The sequence below is a fragment of the Danio aesculapii genome, chromosome 7 (assembly GCF_903798145.1).
Source record: "Danio aesculapii chromosome 7, fDanAes4.1, whole genome shotgun sequence".
NCBI lineage: Eukaryota > Metazoa > Chordata > Actinopteri > Cypriniformes > Danionidae > Danio > Danio aesculapii.
Genome location: NC_079441.1, coordinates 19,493,561 through 19,508,540, shown reverse-complemented (window position 1 = coordinate 19,508,540; position 14,980 = coordinate 19,493,561). Strand labels below are relative to the sequence as shown.

The 14,980-nt window shown below is 38.1% G+C and overlaps 1 protein-coding gene across 2 annotated transcripts in view; it reads right to left on the bottom strand.

The window, feature by feature from the left end:
- Positions 1-311: 311 nt before the first annotated feature.
- The window catches only part of serpinh2 (serine (or cysteine) peptidase inhibitor, clade H, member 2), a 36,703-nt gene continuing 22,034 nt past the window's right edge, over positions 312-14,980 (bottom strand). Inside the window, exon 5 of one of the 2 annotated variants that reach the window (XM_056461231.1) lies at positions 312-1,515. In XM_056461231.1, coding sequence (XP_056317206.1) covers positions 1,210-1,515 — 306 coding nt within the window. In that variant the 3' untranslated portion in view covers positions 312-1,209. The remainder of the gene's footprint in view (positions 1,516-14,980) is intronic. The other variant, XM_056461230.1, reaches the window with a different exon arrangement.

Below are 14,980 nucleotides of genomic sequence, written 5' to 3'. Positions count from 1 at the left end.
TAAGCATTTTTAAGGTCAATTAGCTCTTAGGTTCAATTTGCTTAAAATAAAGTGAAATAACACATTTGAAATCAGTGGAAATGTGTGTCTTAATTAAATTAAGTTACACCAAATGTACTAATTTGTAACTAATAAGATTTAATTAAATTGATAAAAGCAATGTTCTCTCTGCTAAAACAAGAACTCGACATTACTTGATTATTTTAAATAAATATAGACTCTAAAAGATAATCAGTTTAACCTTTACTTATTAGTGTGTTGGGTTAAACATTTAGTAAATTTGACATGTTATTGAAAAGTTAATGGCGACGCAGTGGCGCAGTAGGTAGTGCTGTCGCCTCACAGCAAGAAGGTCGCTGGTTCGAGCCTCGGCTTGGTCAGTTGGCGTTTCCGTGTGGAATTTGCATGTTCTCCCTGCGTTCGCGTGCGTTTCCTCCAAGTGCTCCGGTTTCCCCCACAGTCTAAAGACATGCGGTACAGGTGAATTGGGTAGGCTAAATTGTCCGTAGTGAATGACTGTGTATGGATGTTTTCCAGAGATGGGTTGCGGCTGGAAGAGCATCCGCTGCGTAAAAACGTGCTGGATAAGTTGGCGGTTCATTCCGCTAATGTGACCCCAGATTAACAAAGGGACTAAGCCAAAAAGAAAATGAATGAATGAATGAATGATAAGTTAATTGTACTTGATATAAGATATTATCTTGCTCGTGCAAATTGGTACAAAGATTTGATAAAGCAAATCTTAAGAGTTATGTTTTTAAGTGTAGATATTAATTTAGAGATTGGAATAATTGTATTTAACAGCACTACAAAATATGTGAAAAAAATTAACTAAATGTTCAAAGATATAAAGGTTTTTTAACTGATAGTGGCAGCTGAAAGATCTATCAACGTTGTACAAATATTTAATAAACAAAACTACAAGTTGCATTAAACTTATTTATTCTGATAAAATCTGGAACGATTTCCACAGAAATCTGTGAGGCAGATTCAGTGCAGACCCAAACATTTTTTTTAACTAAATACTATCCTAAGCTCTTGTGAATTTGTAAAACAAGCACAATGTAACATGTCAGCACATAAGGCCAACAGATGAAAGACAGTGGATTTGTAGTAGATAAGTGGGTCAGTTTATTGTCAATACCCGTAGGTCAGCCATTTTGGCTCTTAAGCTGATTTGTCAGTGCCAGAGGGTCAAGTATTTTGGCTTTACAGCTCGTCGTGAATTGCAGGGCCATCTGTGTGGTCCAGAGCACCTATCATGAGCAATGCCCCAGTGCTGTTGTCCCTGACTAGTATAATGAAGGAATGATCTGCATAGAAGATTTTAGGCTTCTTCACATCCTCGTCCTCAAATACATCATCCTTGCTGCCGGACTCTGGGGCCAGTTCAAAGGTTGTCCAATGCAGCACTGCTCCCAGGTGAAGCTTTCCCCGTCCTAGGCTTGACAAAGTGGAGAAATCGGCTGATGTCTCATTCCACGCGTCAACCAGACCCAATGTGGCCAGCTGTTTCTGAGTGAGAAAGAGAGGAAGAGAATGCAAGAAATTGATGGATTTTTAATTTTAAAATGTCTCAGATTCACAAGGCAGATGAACATGCTCCAAATGACTAAAGGTTTAAATCGATTATGCATTACAAAAAACTAAAAGAACAGCTCAAACATGAGCCACTGGGATCTCCATATAAATGCAGCACAAAACAGTCATATTTCCATCTGTTACAAGCTATGACTATTTGGACACATATCAACAAAACAAAGAGATATGATCACAAACTGTACATTTTGGGCAATTGTGATCTATATAATGCACCCGGATCTGTTTTTCAGTTATTTTAAAGTCAAGGCAAGGCAAGTTTATTTATATAGCACATTTCATACACAGTGGCAATTCAAAGTGCTTTACATAAACAGGAATAAAAGAAACAAGTATAAGAGAAATGAAAACAAATAATAAAAATGGTAAAATAAAATAAATAAGCATAAAAACAGATAAAATGTGTTATAAAAGAATGAAAAAGAAGAGAAAAACATAATAGTGCGATCTGTCGGACGTAGCACAATGCTCATTCAGTAAAGGCACAGCTAAACAGATGTGTTTTCAGTCTTGATGTGAATGTGCCTAATGTTGGATCTACAATTTGTCTTCTTTTTTCTCTTTAAAATCTTTTAGCTATTCCTCAGTGATTTAGTCATTATTGATGGCAGTATAGCTCATGTCTGCTTTTATATCTGTTGTCAGATTCTATTGCTTAGATTAATACTTGCTGGAAGGAGAAATCTATTCATTCACTTCTGCTATTTATACTTTGACTCTGCATTTCCATTAATACTTTAAAGGTGCTGTATATGTACGTTTTTCACTCTTCTAAAGCATAAAAATACGATAAAATGTTTGCAGATATAAGAAACATGCTAAGTGAACATTTTTATTTATCTGAAAAACAATGCTGAAGTCAGTTATTCTGCTTTGAAAATGTGCATTACATGCTGGAACAGCTGTCTTTGTTTAGGTTATTTAACTCGCCCACTGCCAGTTTAGCCAATTATATTTCAGCACCCTGTGTTGCCTTGCTGGAAACTCGTGTATTTGATTTATTCAGTCATGAAGGCTTTCAAAGTGTGCGTCCGTGATTGAAATGCGACCGGTGGAAAGTAGCAGACTCTGAAATGAGATGCAGATTCAGAGTTCCACATGAGGTGGTTATTAATTAGCAAGTAACATAAATATTACAAATGTAAACATTAGATGAGCAAGTTACATTGTAACCTCGTGTACTAAGAACATGCTGTGTGATGAGATACGCAGTGATGAGCAATTTGGCTGTTTGCACAAGATGAAACACAAAAGAAATTTAAATACAGCCATTCAGAAGCACAGAATAGTGCACTTACTGCACTCCAACAAAATGGTAAGTTTTGTAATCTAATACATATTAAACCTCTTTAACATTATTAAATGCACATACTGAATCACTGATATGTGTTGGTTTGCACTGAGTCACAGTTCTAAAGTTAAATTTCAAACGGTTTATTGTAACTATTTGCTGCTGCTTTCAGTCTTACAGCAGAAAGCACATGAGGTGTACCTGAGGTAAACTTTGTCAGTTTATCATGTTGTTATAAATTTCAGGTGTTGGTTAAAACAAAAGCTCCTTTTAATATGGAAAATATTCCTTCTATCATGTGCTGTTGCTTTAATTTAGAACACGGTTTAAATCAGCACAACACTTTTGTTGTCAATCTGGCAACCTGCGCTTGCATATGTTTTGAGCCAGGTGTGCAATACCTAGTTCAACCAATGGGTGTCAAACTTACATACTGCACCTTTAATTGCACTTCACCTACAAATAAGAATAGAAACTGTATAAAAAGCAAACATACTGACAGTTATAGATACCGTAGCTTGTTATAGGTCAATAATGCTACCTATTTGGCATAAAGCCATACATTTCTCCTTTCTGTTCTTTCTCTGAAGGAATTCCGCATAAGTATAGCCCAGGCATGTCTCACATCAGTTAGTAAGGATATATTGTATTACACAAAATTATAAATTTTTTGACAAAAAAAATAAATAAATAACTCAGCCCATGACTTGGTGGTCATTAGGAGATGTTTTGCCCACGAGGAGGGCGTTCCCCTAATTGTATGTCGACACCTGAAAACTATCAATAGAATCTTTGCAAGAATCAACCATCCATGGACCTTTCAGTGACTTAAAATACACACACACACACACACACACACACACACACACGTCCTCTTCAGACAGGTAGAATAGACAAATGAAAGCATAACATAAAGAGTGTCACTGTAAATCAATAATGATTTAAAAATCTGGTTGTTTCCCCTCTTCATTGTCTCGGCTTTATTTTAAAGGCATGACAGATGCCCTTGTTGGCAGTGCGGGCGGTACAAGGCATGCGACAGGAGCTGAAGACGGTGGCCGAGGGAGAGCTGCTTATGAATAATTTAAAAAAAGATCTCTCTGACCTCGGCCCGCTTTTGTTTTCCTTTCAGATATGAATTTGGCAGAAAGATGCTCGCTGACAGGTAGTTTATATTCCCCCTGGATGAGATCCTGGATAAACGACAGTTACCCAAATCGGAAAGGGAGAGAGAACGCGAGAGAGATGGTGGAATGAGGAAGAGGAGATAATAAGTGAACTGCTCCTGGAAGATTGAGAGACACCCAACGTATTTGTGAAAGCCGAGACCGAATGGCAAGTGCTTTAACTGAATGATTAAGCACTCTCGCCTAAATGACTATTGTAATTAAAACAAAGCGCATGCACAGTCTATCTTGTTTCGAAAATGATGCAAGCTCACTGGGAATAGTTAGGTTGGCATGCTATTTGGGTTTGAGCAAAATTCAAGCCAACTGACTGTATAACTGACTACAAATCATTATTTCAATTCAAACTGATTCCTCTTTACCTGACAGGACATTCAAATTAAAGATCTTCCGATATCCTTCTTTGTTCCAGACACTGATTCTGATACCTAGGCTCAGGGTATGGGCCTATACAGAGTACTTATCCGATACATGGGTGTGTATTTGTGTAGCAATTAGCCTTGTGTGAATTGATCAAATTATTTTATGGTGTGCTTCAGACGTATCTCTTAATGAAACATGAAAAAATACATTCAGTGAACTAGAGTATTTTTATTATCAGACATACATTTAAAAAATAAAATAATTTACTGTTCAACAATGAAAAAGAACTTCAAATGTAGCTACAAATCTAACGGTGTAAACTGAAAAAAGGTCGTTTTACATTCTAACTGTATAAAAAAGTGCATCAAATAAGTCTAGGAATCCAGAATCTATTTTAAACAAAAGTATGACAAAACATACAAGAGCAACTTATATAAAAAATGTTGATAATAAAATTTAATGTGTGTGTGTGGGAAAAACATCACCAAAACTGGGCTGGCAAGGCAGGTCTAGACAAGACAGGATGACTCCAACACACTAAATGGAAGACAATGAACTGGCACAGGACAGCAGACAAGATGGAGTTATAAGCAGAAATAATTAACACACAAACAAACAGGTGAACATAATAAACTAATAATGGTTTAACAAGGAGGGTGGGACTAGACAATATACGGGAGAGCACATGACACAAACAAACAACACGAGCCATGTGCTCGCATAAAATGAGACTAGAGCACACAGCCAATGAGAGAACTCATTAACCATGTGTTCACATGAACATGACACTAAAGCACGCGGTGCATGTAAACATGCATCATGCGCAAAAACACAACACAACAGAAGACTGAACGCAAGACACGAGCACACAATAAACAAAAACTCACCATGCAACGTGCATGTTTCATCTCAGCGCCAACCGAAACCGAAACCAATTAGACTGAGATGCTGAGACTGAAACGGCACGATGCAGACAGAACAAACAAAAGCATGCATCCCGAGCATGCCCAGACCTCGTGCGCCCGTATCAAGCAGGAGCACGCACAGCCCGAGAGCGGCCACGATGGCACTCATACAAAGACACACAATGACAGAAAATGTCTACGCTAATTATTTTCTTTATTCTCCATTTCCACCTGGGGATACTCTTCCCGAGGCCCTCAGACTATGCAGAGTCACTGATTTGATCCAAGACCAACGACGAGATGATCCCAAGGTTTCCATATCCTGGACCTGGCCAATCCTGAGCAGCTACTGTGATGGTCATGGAAGAGTGGAGAACATGAGACTGATTCCTGTGACGCTCCAGAGACAGACGAGTCTTCGCTGAGGCCAGCTTCCAGCCTCCGCCACTGAGACTGCAGCTCTGCACAAGACGTCTGGCCAGCGGAGAAATTAAAATGACCGTGCCCAACTGAGCCTGGTTTCTCTCAAGGTTTTTTTTTCTTCACTTCCGCCATTAGTGAAGTTTTTTTCCCTCTCCGCTGTCGTCACTGGCTTGCATGGTTCGGGATCTGTAGAGCTGCGCATCGTTGGATTTACTCTTCAATATTTGGACTCTCAGTAGTGATTATTAAACCACACTGAACTGAGCTAAACTGAACTGAACTTAAACACTACAAACTGAACTACACTGTTCCTATTTACTGTGACCTTTTATGTGAAGCTGCTTTGACACAATCTACATTGTATAAGCGCTATACAAAAAAAGGTGAATTGAATTTAATTGAATATTAGTCATTGGCTGTCTTTTAAAAACTTTTTACTTTGTCTGAATGTCCCCTTTCATTTTTGTTGATTTTGGCACGGCTCGTCCTTCTGTGCACTAGGCTTTGTGAAACCATCGGCAGGATGACACGTCTTCAAATTATTTAGTTACTTATGTTAAAGTTGTTATTACTTGTGCAACCCACTGTTTTATTGGCTGGTTGGTTAAGTCAGAAAATGCATTTTCTTTTCGGCTTAGTCCCTTTTGTTTATCAGGGGTCGCCACAGCAGAATGAACCACCAACTTATCCAGCATATGTTTTACGCAATGGATGCTCTTCCAGCTGCAACCCATTACTGGGAAACACCCATACACTCTCATTCACACATACATTTCATTCCAATTCACCTATAGCGCATGTCTTTGGACTTTGAACTTACACTAACCCCAACTCTAAGCCCAATCTAACAGTCTACTTAAAATCTACTGAGAATTAGTTAGCATGTAGATGCAATGCAACTTAAATTCAACAAATAGACCATCAAAATAAAGTGTGACCCAATCAATAAACTATAAACGTTGCTTTAATATGTACAGTAGTACTTCTTGTGAATACAGACAGAGCTGAAGAGATTGAACGCATTCCCAATAGATCGTTCATTTAATATAGCTCTATATATTTTTTAGTTTCACTGCATTGCTTTTTTCCATTGCTTTACTATGCAAGTATGCATCATTATGCAGAGTTTCATGCATCACGGGGTAGTCATCTCAAATGTCATTTAAATGTAGGTTTGGCAGGAAGTTTTTTTTTATTAATTTTTTTTGATTTTGCCATTCAAACAGTCATTCAAAACACTGGCCTTGCATGTCTGAAAACCTGGAGGTGTTGCAAATCAAGTCACAGAGTGTACGGATTTTATTTTCAAAAAGAACTCAAGTAATTGTGCATCCTGTTTGATATCTTAATTCAAATCCCCCAATTAAAATGCATTCTATATTCAATTCTGGATGGGTGCACGACCCTGGTGCTGGAACTGTGATTTGAATCCGAGGTTTTTAAAGGGGAAAGGGGCGGAAAACAAGAGAAATGTGGACAGAGAGGTTGATAATGAGGAAGAGAGGTGGGAGAGGCTGTCACCTCACTAGCACTGCAGTTCTCTCTCTCCCCCTCTCAACAATCTCGGCACACACCTGCACTAATGCACTTCTATTGTCCTCATCCATTATTCTCCTTCCCCTACCCCTTTCCCCCGTCACTTCATCACTGCCTCATCCTGTCGGCCGCTCAGCCACCTCTGTGGCATCCTCATCCCTCATCTGACCATCCGCCGCTTGTTTAATTCCACTCTCGCCTGCTCCCGTGTGCTCTCTGTCTTTTTCTTGCTCTGATCCAAATGTCCAGGCTTGTATCTTAGCATGTATTCATGTCCCGGAGAGTGACAATCTCTCTTCCTCTCCGTCTCCTGAGGCTTCCTCACCCTCTCTTACGGCTGTATGTCCTTGATATAGAGGATGACACCACATCGAGTGCATTTATTTTCCCTTAATTAATTCTCTGTGTTGTCTCCAAGGGTATTTCCTTGCACCACTCCAGCTTTCCCGCTGCATCTTTGATATTTCCCGGAACTTTAAAGGCAGACCCGCTCCTGGGCCGCATAGCCTTGACCTGAAGCAGCTTGTTGCCACTGCTGTGACATGGCGCTGTGTGTTACTACGACAACGCTGTCTCCGGCAATTACAGTCACATGCAACATTAGCAGACATCTCCCAGCCTGCATTGTGACAGGCTCTATAAATAGCACGCCTCTTTCTTTGTCTCGTTTTCTCCTTGGGATGGAGGCACCTCTTGAGATGTGCAGATTTGCTGAGGTCACTTCATTTTTAAAAACAATCAGCGTTTAAATATTCAGTCATCGTGGAAGGGTTCACCTGAAAAACCCCACGGGCTCTGATGGTCGAAAAACGCTCATTTTGCATATTCACTTACACGCAAGATTTTCTGAGATGCCACCCAGCCATTAGTTTTGAGTCATTTGAAGCCAGTGAAGCTTGGCCTCGCTCCTACGAAATCCCACGCAGCTCCCAGGACACCCCCCTCCAGGTAAACCTTCCCCCGGTGCAGCGAGCCCCAAATGAATTAATGACACATTTACAGAGAGGAGACGTGCCCAGCAGGCATTAGGATTGAGTGATGGGTCTGCAGATGAGTACAGTAGTTTCTGCACTGGAAGCAGATGAAAGGAGGCTAATAAATATTATGTAGTAATATGGCACACAGACTCCTAACTAATGCAGTAAATGTGATGGGCAGATGGAGGGAAAAAAGAGAGAGGGAGAGAGATGGAGCGAGGAGGAGGGCTGTGTAAACATGGTTCAGCTCTAATGCTGCTCATTGGGTGGAAATGGAGCGTCTCTATTTTCTTCTCTTCTCACTCTCTCTTCCTGTCTGATTCTTTCTCAAGCTAAAGTTTTCCAAATGCAGCTCTATTTTTATTTTTTTTAAGCAAACTCTGCAGCGTTATACTGTAGCATAATTCAAGCGCCTACATCAATAAACACAACTATAAAAACAGGGCTCATGAATAACGCAGAAGAAGCAACAGCCCTGGAGCTGGCTGCATGTTGTATTTTCTATAGAGTGATGGTGCATGGAAACTTTAGGGGTGGAGATGGCCCACTGGTGGCACCCAGAGCTTTCAGTAACTCCAACTGTTTTATTTAGCTTTGCAGCATCACGGCAGTCAGTTTGGATTTCAAAATACGTCTTGGGCATTATTCACTGGCAGAGTTTTTTATCACTGTCTTATGTCTAATTTACATTCTCTCTCCTCTTCGCTGTCTTCCCCTTTTTCTTCATGCTCAGTATTCTTCTTTTTGTCTATCCTTTGCATCACATTCTGCTATAAAAAAAAAACACGCCGTTTATCAGCTTCCTGGAAAAATCATAAGAACTCTGTGAGAAGCACAAACCTGCTGGTTCACAGTGCGGTGTTAACAAATACGAAATGCATATATTAAATCAAAAGAATTGTAGTGTGACAGTAACATTTATTCTTTAACAGACAAATGCTAAAGCAAAAGGGAAAGTGGAGGATGGAAAAATAAGAATCTTCGGTAACAGTTTATTTTGATGGTCCATTTGCAAAATAAAGTGTGACCCAATCTTCTCTTATTCTAAATTGGTTAAATAACAACAATAATACTAAAGCAGTTTTAAAGTGATTTATTTAAAAAAAGAAAACAACTCATTCAGTTAAAGGGTAGTTAAACCTAAAGTGAAAGTTTGGTCATTATTTACTAACACTTGAGTCCTTTCAAACCCATACGACATTCTTCAGAACTCAAATACCAAGAACAAGATATCTTAAATCAAATCTGATAGCTTTCTGCCTACGCTGACCCCTTAAAATAGTTTTGCTTCAGAAGACTTGGATTAAATCAGTCAATTAATATGGATTTTTGAAAACTCTTTTTAGGAATATTCTGAAGGGAGGTTTTGAGGGAACAGACTTTGAATGGAGGAACAGAAATCTCTCAGATTTAATAAAAACATCCCTTGTGTTTTGAAGATTCATTCGTAATGGTTTGGAATGGTGCGTTAGTAAATGCTGACAATTTAATTCTGGGGTGAACTAACTCTATAACCTACAACCACATTGCAAATCCTACAACAAACTATTAAAAGACTAAATACTGCACTTCAGTACTAAATACTCAGTGGCAGTGGTTTAAAATCATCGGAGTGACCAGGGGTCCGTTCTTCGTATGTGGATTACTCACTTGGAGCTGGATTTGGTTATTGGCGAGTTGACATGATATAGGATCGTTTCGTTCTTCAAAACTCATCTGAGAGTTGTTGTCATAGCAACAGATCTGGTAGCTGAAATCTGCTCAGGAGCAGGCTCATTTCATATAAACAGGATTAGATAGGGTCATTTTAAGCAAAGGTGATGCTGAAAGTATGTACCGAATGCTGATATTTTCTTACAGTAGTAGAAAATGAAAAAATTGTTTAAAATGTTTATATATACACATTCAAAATTTGTGATAATTAATAATAATACTTATGTTTATATACATATAAAATATATATAAATAAAACTTATGCAATCTGCACTCCAAAATTTAAGTACAAAAATGGGGTGGTTCTCCCCAAGAGGTTCAAAGAGAACATTTATTAATATGCACTTTTTAGATATAAAAGTGTATTATTTTAAGTTACTGACCCAGCTTTGTGTATTATAACAAACATGCACAATATTTGACAGTTTTTTATATAAAAAGGAATAATAATGTTTGCAGTCATGCACATGTTTTATCAGCTAATATGACAGTGATTTGATGCTTTGCAAAACACCTAACGGCGATCAAGAATCTTAACTACTATAATATAAAAATCTAATAAAGAAAATCCGCTCTAAAAGTGAAACTAAATGAATTCCTAAATACTCTTGACACATGAAAGTCTAAAGCCTAAAGCCCACAACAAAGGTGGAAAGTTATTACGTATCATATTTAACAAACCGTTTATTACGAATTTTATATAATTTTGCTCAGATGGATAATATAATCAAATGATGTCATTACGCTGCTGTGGAGTCAGCCAATTGTTGCATTGCTGATCATGATTTCGTTGATCGATAGATCAGTCCTTCACAACACACACTGCTCAGATCTCAGATCAGATTATCCAGACATATTAATCTAATTTGTGAACATGTTTGAAGAACCAAATTTGCCAAAGATCCAACATTAAGATTTAAAGATCCAAATCTGTCAAATCATCTTAAATCATTTAAGCGAGGTATGAAAAACAGACCCTCTCAGTTTGAATGAGTAGAAGCAGTTACAGAACCCCTCCCCCAGGGGGAGCCTCCAACTTTAGAGAAAAGATACAGTACATGAAGCCAAAGTGACAGAGGGAGACAAGCAGCCATCAGAACACTGCTACAGAAAAAGCTCTTGTAATTGAAATCAAACACAATTTTGCTCTTCTTTTTCAGTAATTTATTTTTTGGTAAACTATATATATATATATATATATATATATATATATATATATATATATATATATATATATATATATATATATATATATATATATTCATTACTTAAAAGCTTTTGTTCATCTTTAAAACACGAATGAAGATATTTTTAATTAACCCAAGGAGATGTTTACTTTGATCTGTTCTTTATTTATGTCTTTAAAAATAATATGAAGAAAAGAAGAAACTAAACTAAAGCTGTTGATCACGTAAAGCGATAATATCTCTTCAGACAGCTTGCATTGAACTATTTGATCCATATGGATATCTTTTGAAGTGTCAAATTGCTGGTATAACTGAACAGAAATCTCATTAAAACATTCTTTGTAAACGTTTCAAAGACGAATTTAAGGGGTTTGTAATGAGAGGGTGATGTGTTGTTTTTAAGGGTGGTGGGGGGTAAATATTAATCAGTGGTCAATCAATTATTAATCTTTATTTTTCATAAAAATGACATTCAATTTGATGTATAAATCTTGTTTATTTTATTTTATTAAGTATTTCCTGTTCATTAACTACTAAAATGATCTCATCATTTGGCAGGCTGACTGATTATGACTGTAAAAAAATCTGTAAAAGCACTAAAACAGTCCTTAATGAAATTAACAGAATACACTTTAATAGCTTGCAAGAAATATTTATGACAAACAATAACCTAAAATCTCTCGCTATTAACGACCGTGGCGAAAGGTTTTCACAAGAGGGTCTTACACCCCCAAAAACATAATAAACACGAAATGTCGATTATGAACAAGTATTTTAATCGCAGCATGCTATTGCTCTCCCAAACACTTGTTCAAACACGACAGGCTTTTCCCAAGTCCTGGCATACACACCACATCCACTTCATGACCTCATCAATGAGTGTGTATGTTAGCTTGACTCCCTCTGTCTCTCTGGCACACACAGAGAACTGTGCAATCCAATTACAGCCACACTGGCATCCACAGGCCTTGGCACGGCAAGTGTGTGTGTGTGTGTGTGTGTGTGTGTGTGTATGTATGAGCGTTTTCTGTGTAGCCCTGCATCAGACTCTTAAGGTCAGTGTGTCTGGCTGTGTGTGTTTGCCAGGCATCAGGCAGACGGTGACCCCTCGACCCCTCGTGCTCGTTATGGAGTCCAGACTCAATCTCTTGTTAGCGGCTATCGCCTGGCACTAACCGCTCCTGAGCTCCGGCCTCACCACCAGAGCGGATATTTTTATCCGGCTCTTGCCCTTTCCTCATTCTCTCTCCCTCTCTCCAGCACTCAACCCCATTCCACCTCCCTCACAGCCACTCACCTCTCCAGCTGCACGTCAGTCCAATTTGGGTCATCCTGCCCTAAAGCCAGGCCCCTATAGCCACGCAGCATGGCTACATTAGCGCATAGACAAGCGCACGGATTGGAAATCAGGATAATGGCAGCTCCTCCCGAGACTAAAGACGTCCATGCGAGAGCTTGACAGAAGGCCTAGAGCAACCCACGAGTGACAGAGCGGCCATGTTGGAGGCTGAGGCTCTGAGGTGAGATGATGGATAAAAAGTGGAAATGCTATTAACGCCTTGAGATGGAGGTTGTGTTTGCTCACTTCGACCGGATCGGAAAGAGGGAGAGGGAAGCGGCACTCAGCGCGCCTCTTCTGTCACTGCCCATATAAAAGTGGAGGAATCAAGTGTATCTGACCTACAGTGATATTTCTTCAGATACTACACGAGAAAGAATGTGTATGTGTGTGTGTGTGTGTGTGTGTGTGTGTGTGTGGCAGAAGAAAAAAAGGAAAGCCAGAGCATGAAAGAGCAGAGAAACAGAGAGCAGAAAGATGTGGAGAGCGAGAGAGCAGCAGGAGAGCTTGTCAGAGAAGTAATACAGCTCTATTCATGTCATGCAGCCGTGGCAGGACTTTTCGGCCTCTTTCCGCACGCTGGGGCATCACTTATATGAACACAGCAAGTCCAAAAAAAGGGAGTCATGTCTGGGCTGTCGCTGGGTTTCTTTTAAAACAAGCTTCTAGGTCTCTCTTGGGCATCCTTACCGCTCATGTTAATGTCAAAATCTTGTTCTTTCGGGCCGTGCCGTGTCTGCAGACATGGCATGCAGGCGCTTCTATTTCTCACCCGCCATTACAAGATTTTAACAAAACGTTAGGCCTCACTACAGTGACCGTTCGCTTCTCTGCACGCCCTGGGAACGCTTGTGCCCTGTTTGACCTGTCTAGTTCTACAACTGTCAATTTTGTTGTACCTTTTTCTACTCTCTGTCTGTCTTTTAACCTCTACTTTTCTAAATCCATAGCCTTTCCTGCCACCGGACTCTTCCTGACACATTTGTCTTGACATCTGCTGTCTACCTTGAGGATAAAACTAACCTTGTGGTTAAGATGGTTTTGTCATCTGCCTGCAGCATTACTCTGGGATGGAAACCCTATAGCAGGGGATTTCAAAAGAGGCTCTGGGGACCCCTTGGGGCAACAAAGGAGGCCTTAAAAACAATTAAAAGAGACAAGAATTAATTCTTAAACTAAATTTTAGAGCTGTCAAATTTAAAATAAAATGTAAAAAATATATTAAATCCATGTACAATTATATATTACTTAGTTTTTAATTTACACAGGCACAAACATACATATATGTATATGTGTGTGCACACATTTGCATGTACATACAAGTATGTAAACTACCAGTCAAAAGTCTGGGGTCAGTTAAATTTTTTTCTTAATGTTTTTTTTAAAGAAGTTTATTCTGTTCGTCAAGGTGGCATTTATTAAATGTAAAAAATTGTTTACTTGTTAAATGTTTATACATTTTTAAACAACTGCTTTCTTATTTTATGTAGCTTCAAATAAAATTATTACTCTAGTCAATATTGCTTTTATCACTATTAACATTAATAATAATAAGAAGAAGAAGAAGAAGAAGAAGAAGAAGAAGAAGAAGAAGAAGAAGAAGAAGAAGAAGAAGAAGAAGAAGAAAGACTGAAATAGTGACTCTAAATAGAGCTGAAATTCATCTTTAAAATCACTGGAATAAATAACTAAATTAAATTATAAATTACTTTTGAACAGTTTTAATTTTATAGTGCAATAACATTTAATAATTTTACAACTTGTACTGTATTTTTGATTAAATAAATGCATCTTTGGTGAGCAGGACTAGCTTATTTTAAAACATTTAAAAATCCTACTGACCCCAAACTTATGACCAGTACTGTATATGTATGTATGTATGTATGTATGTATGTACATGTATGTATGCATGTATATATTTATGTGTATTTCTGAAGTGTAACTGGAATTAGTTTTCATGTAACTGGAATTATAATAAATCACAGGAATAAATTACATTTTAAATTGTTATTTTAAATAGAAATAAATAATTTTTAAAAAACTTACTGCTCTAAACGTTTTACTCCAGTATTTTATTATATAAAAATTACTTTATCAAGGTGACATCACATTTTGGGGAAAAATCTCTCCTGTGTAAAATCAAAAATTAAAAAAGTCAAAGGTCCTTTTAAATTCTGGCAGCTATTTGTACTGTAAAATCACAGGGTCACCTGGTTCCAATTGTTTAAGATGTACAAAGAATACTGCTTAATTATGGCTTATATACTGCTTAATATTACAAATTTCTACACCACTTGACAAAAGTCTTGTTGCCTATACAAGTTTTAGGAACAACAAATAATAACTTGACTTCTAGCTGGTCATTTGATATCAGAAGTGGCTTATATGAAAGGCAAAGGCCTCTAGATTACGCTTATTTTACCAAAATAAAATATGATCATGCCTTGATTTTTAATTACT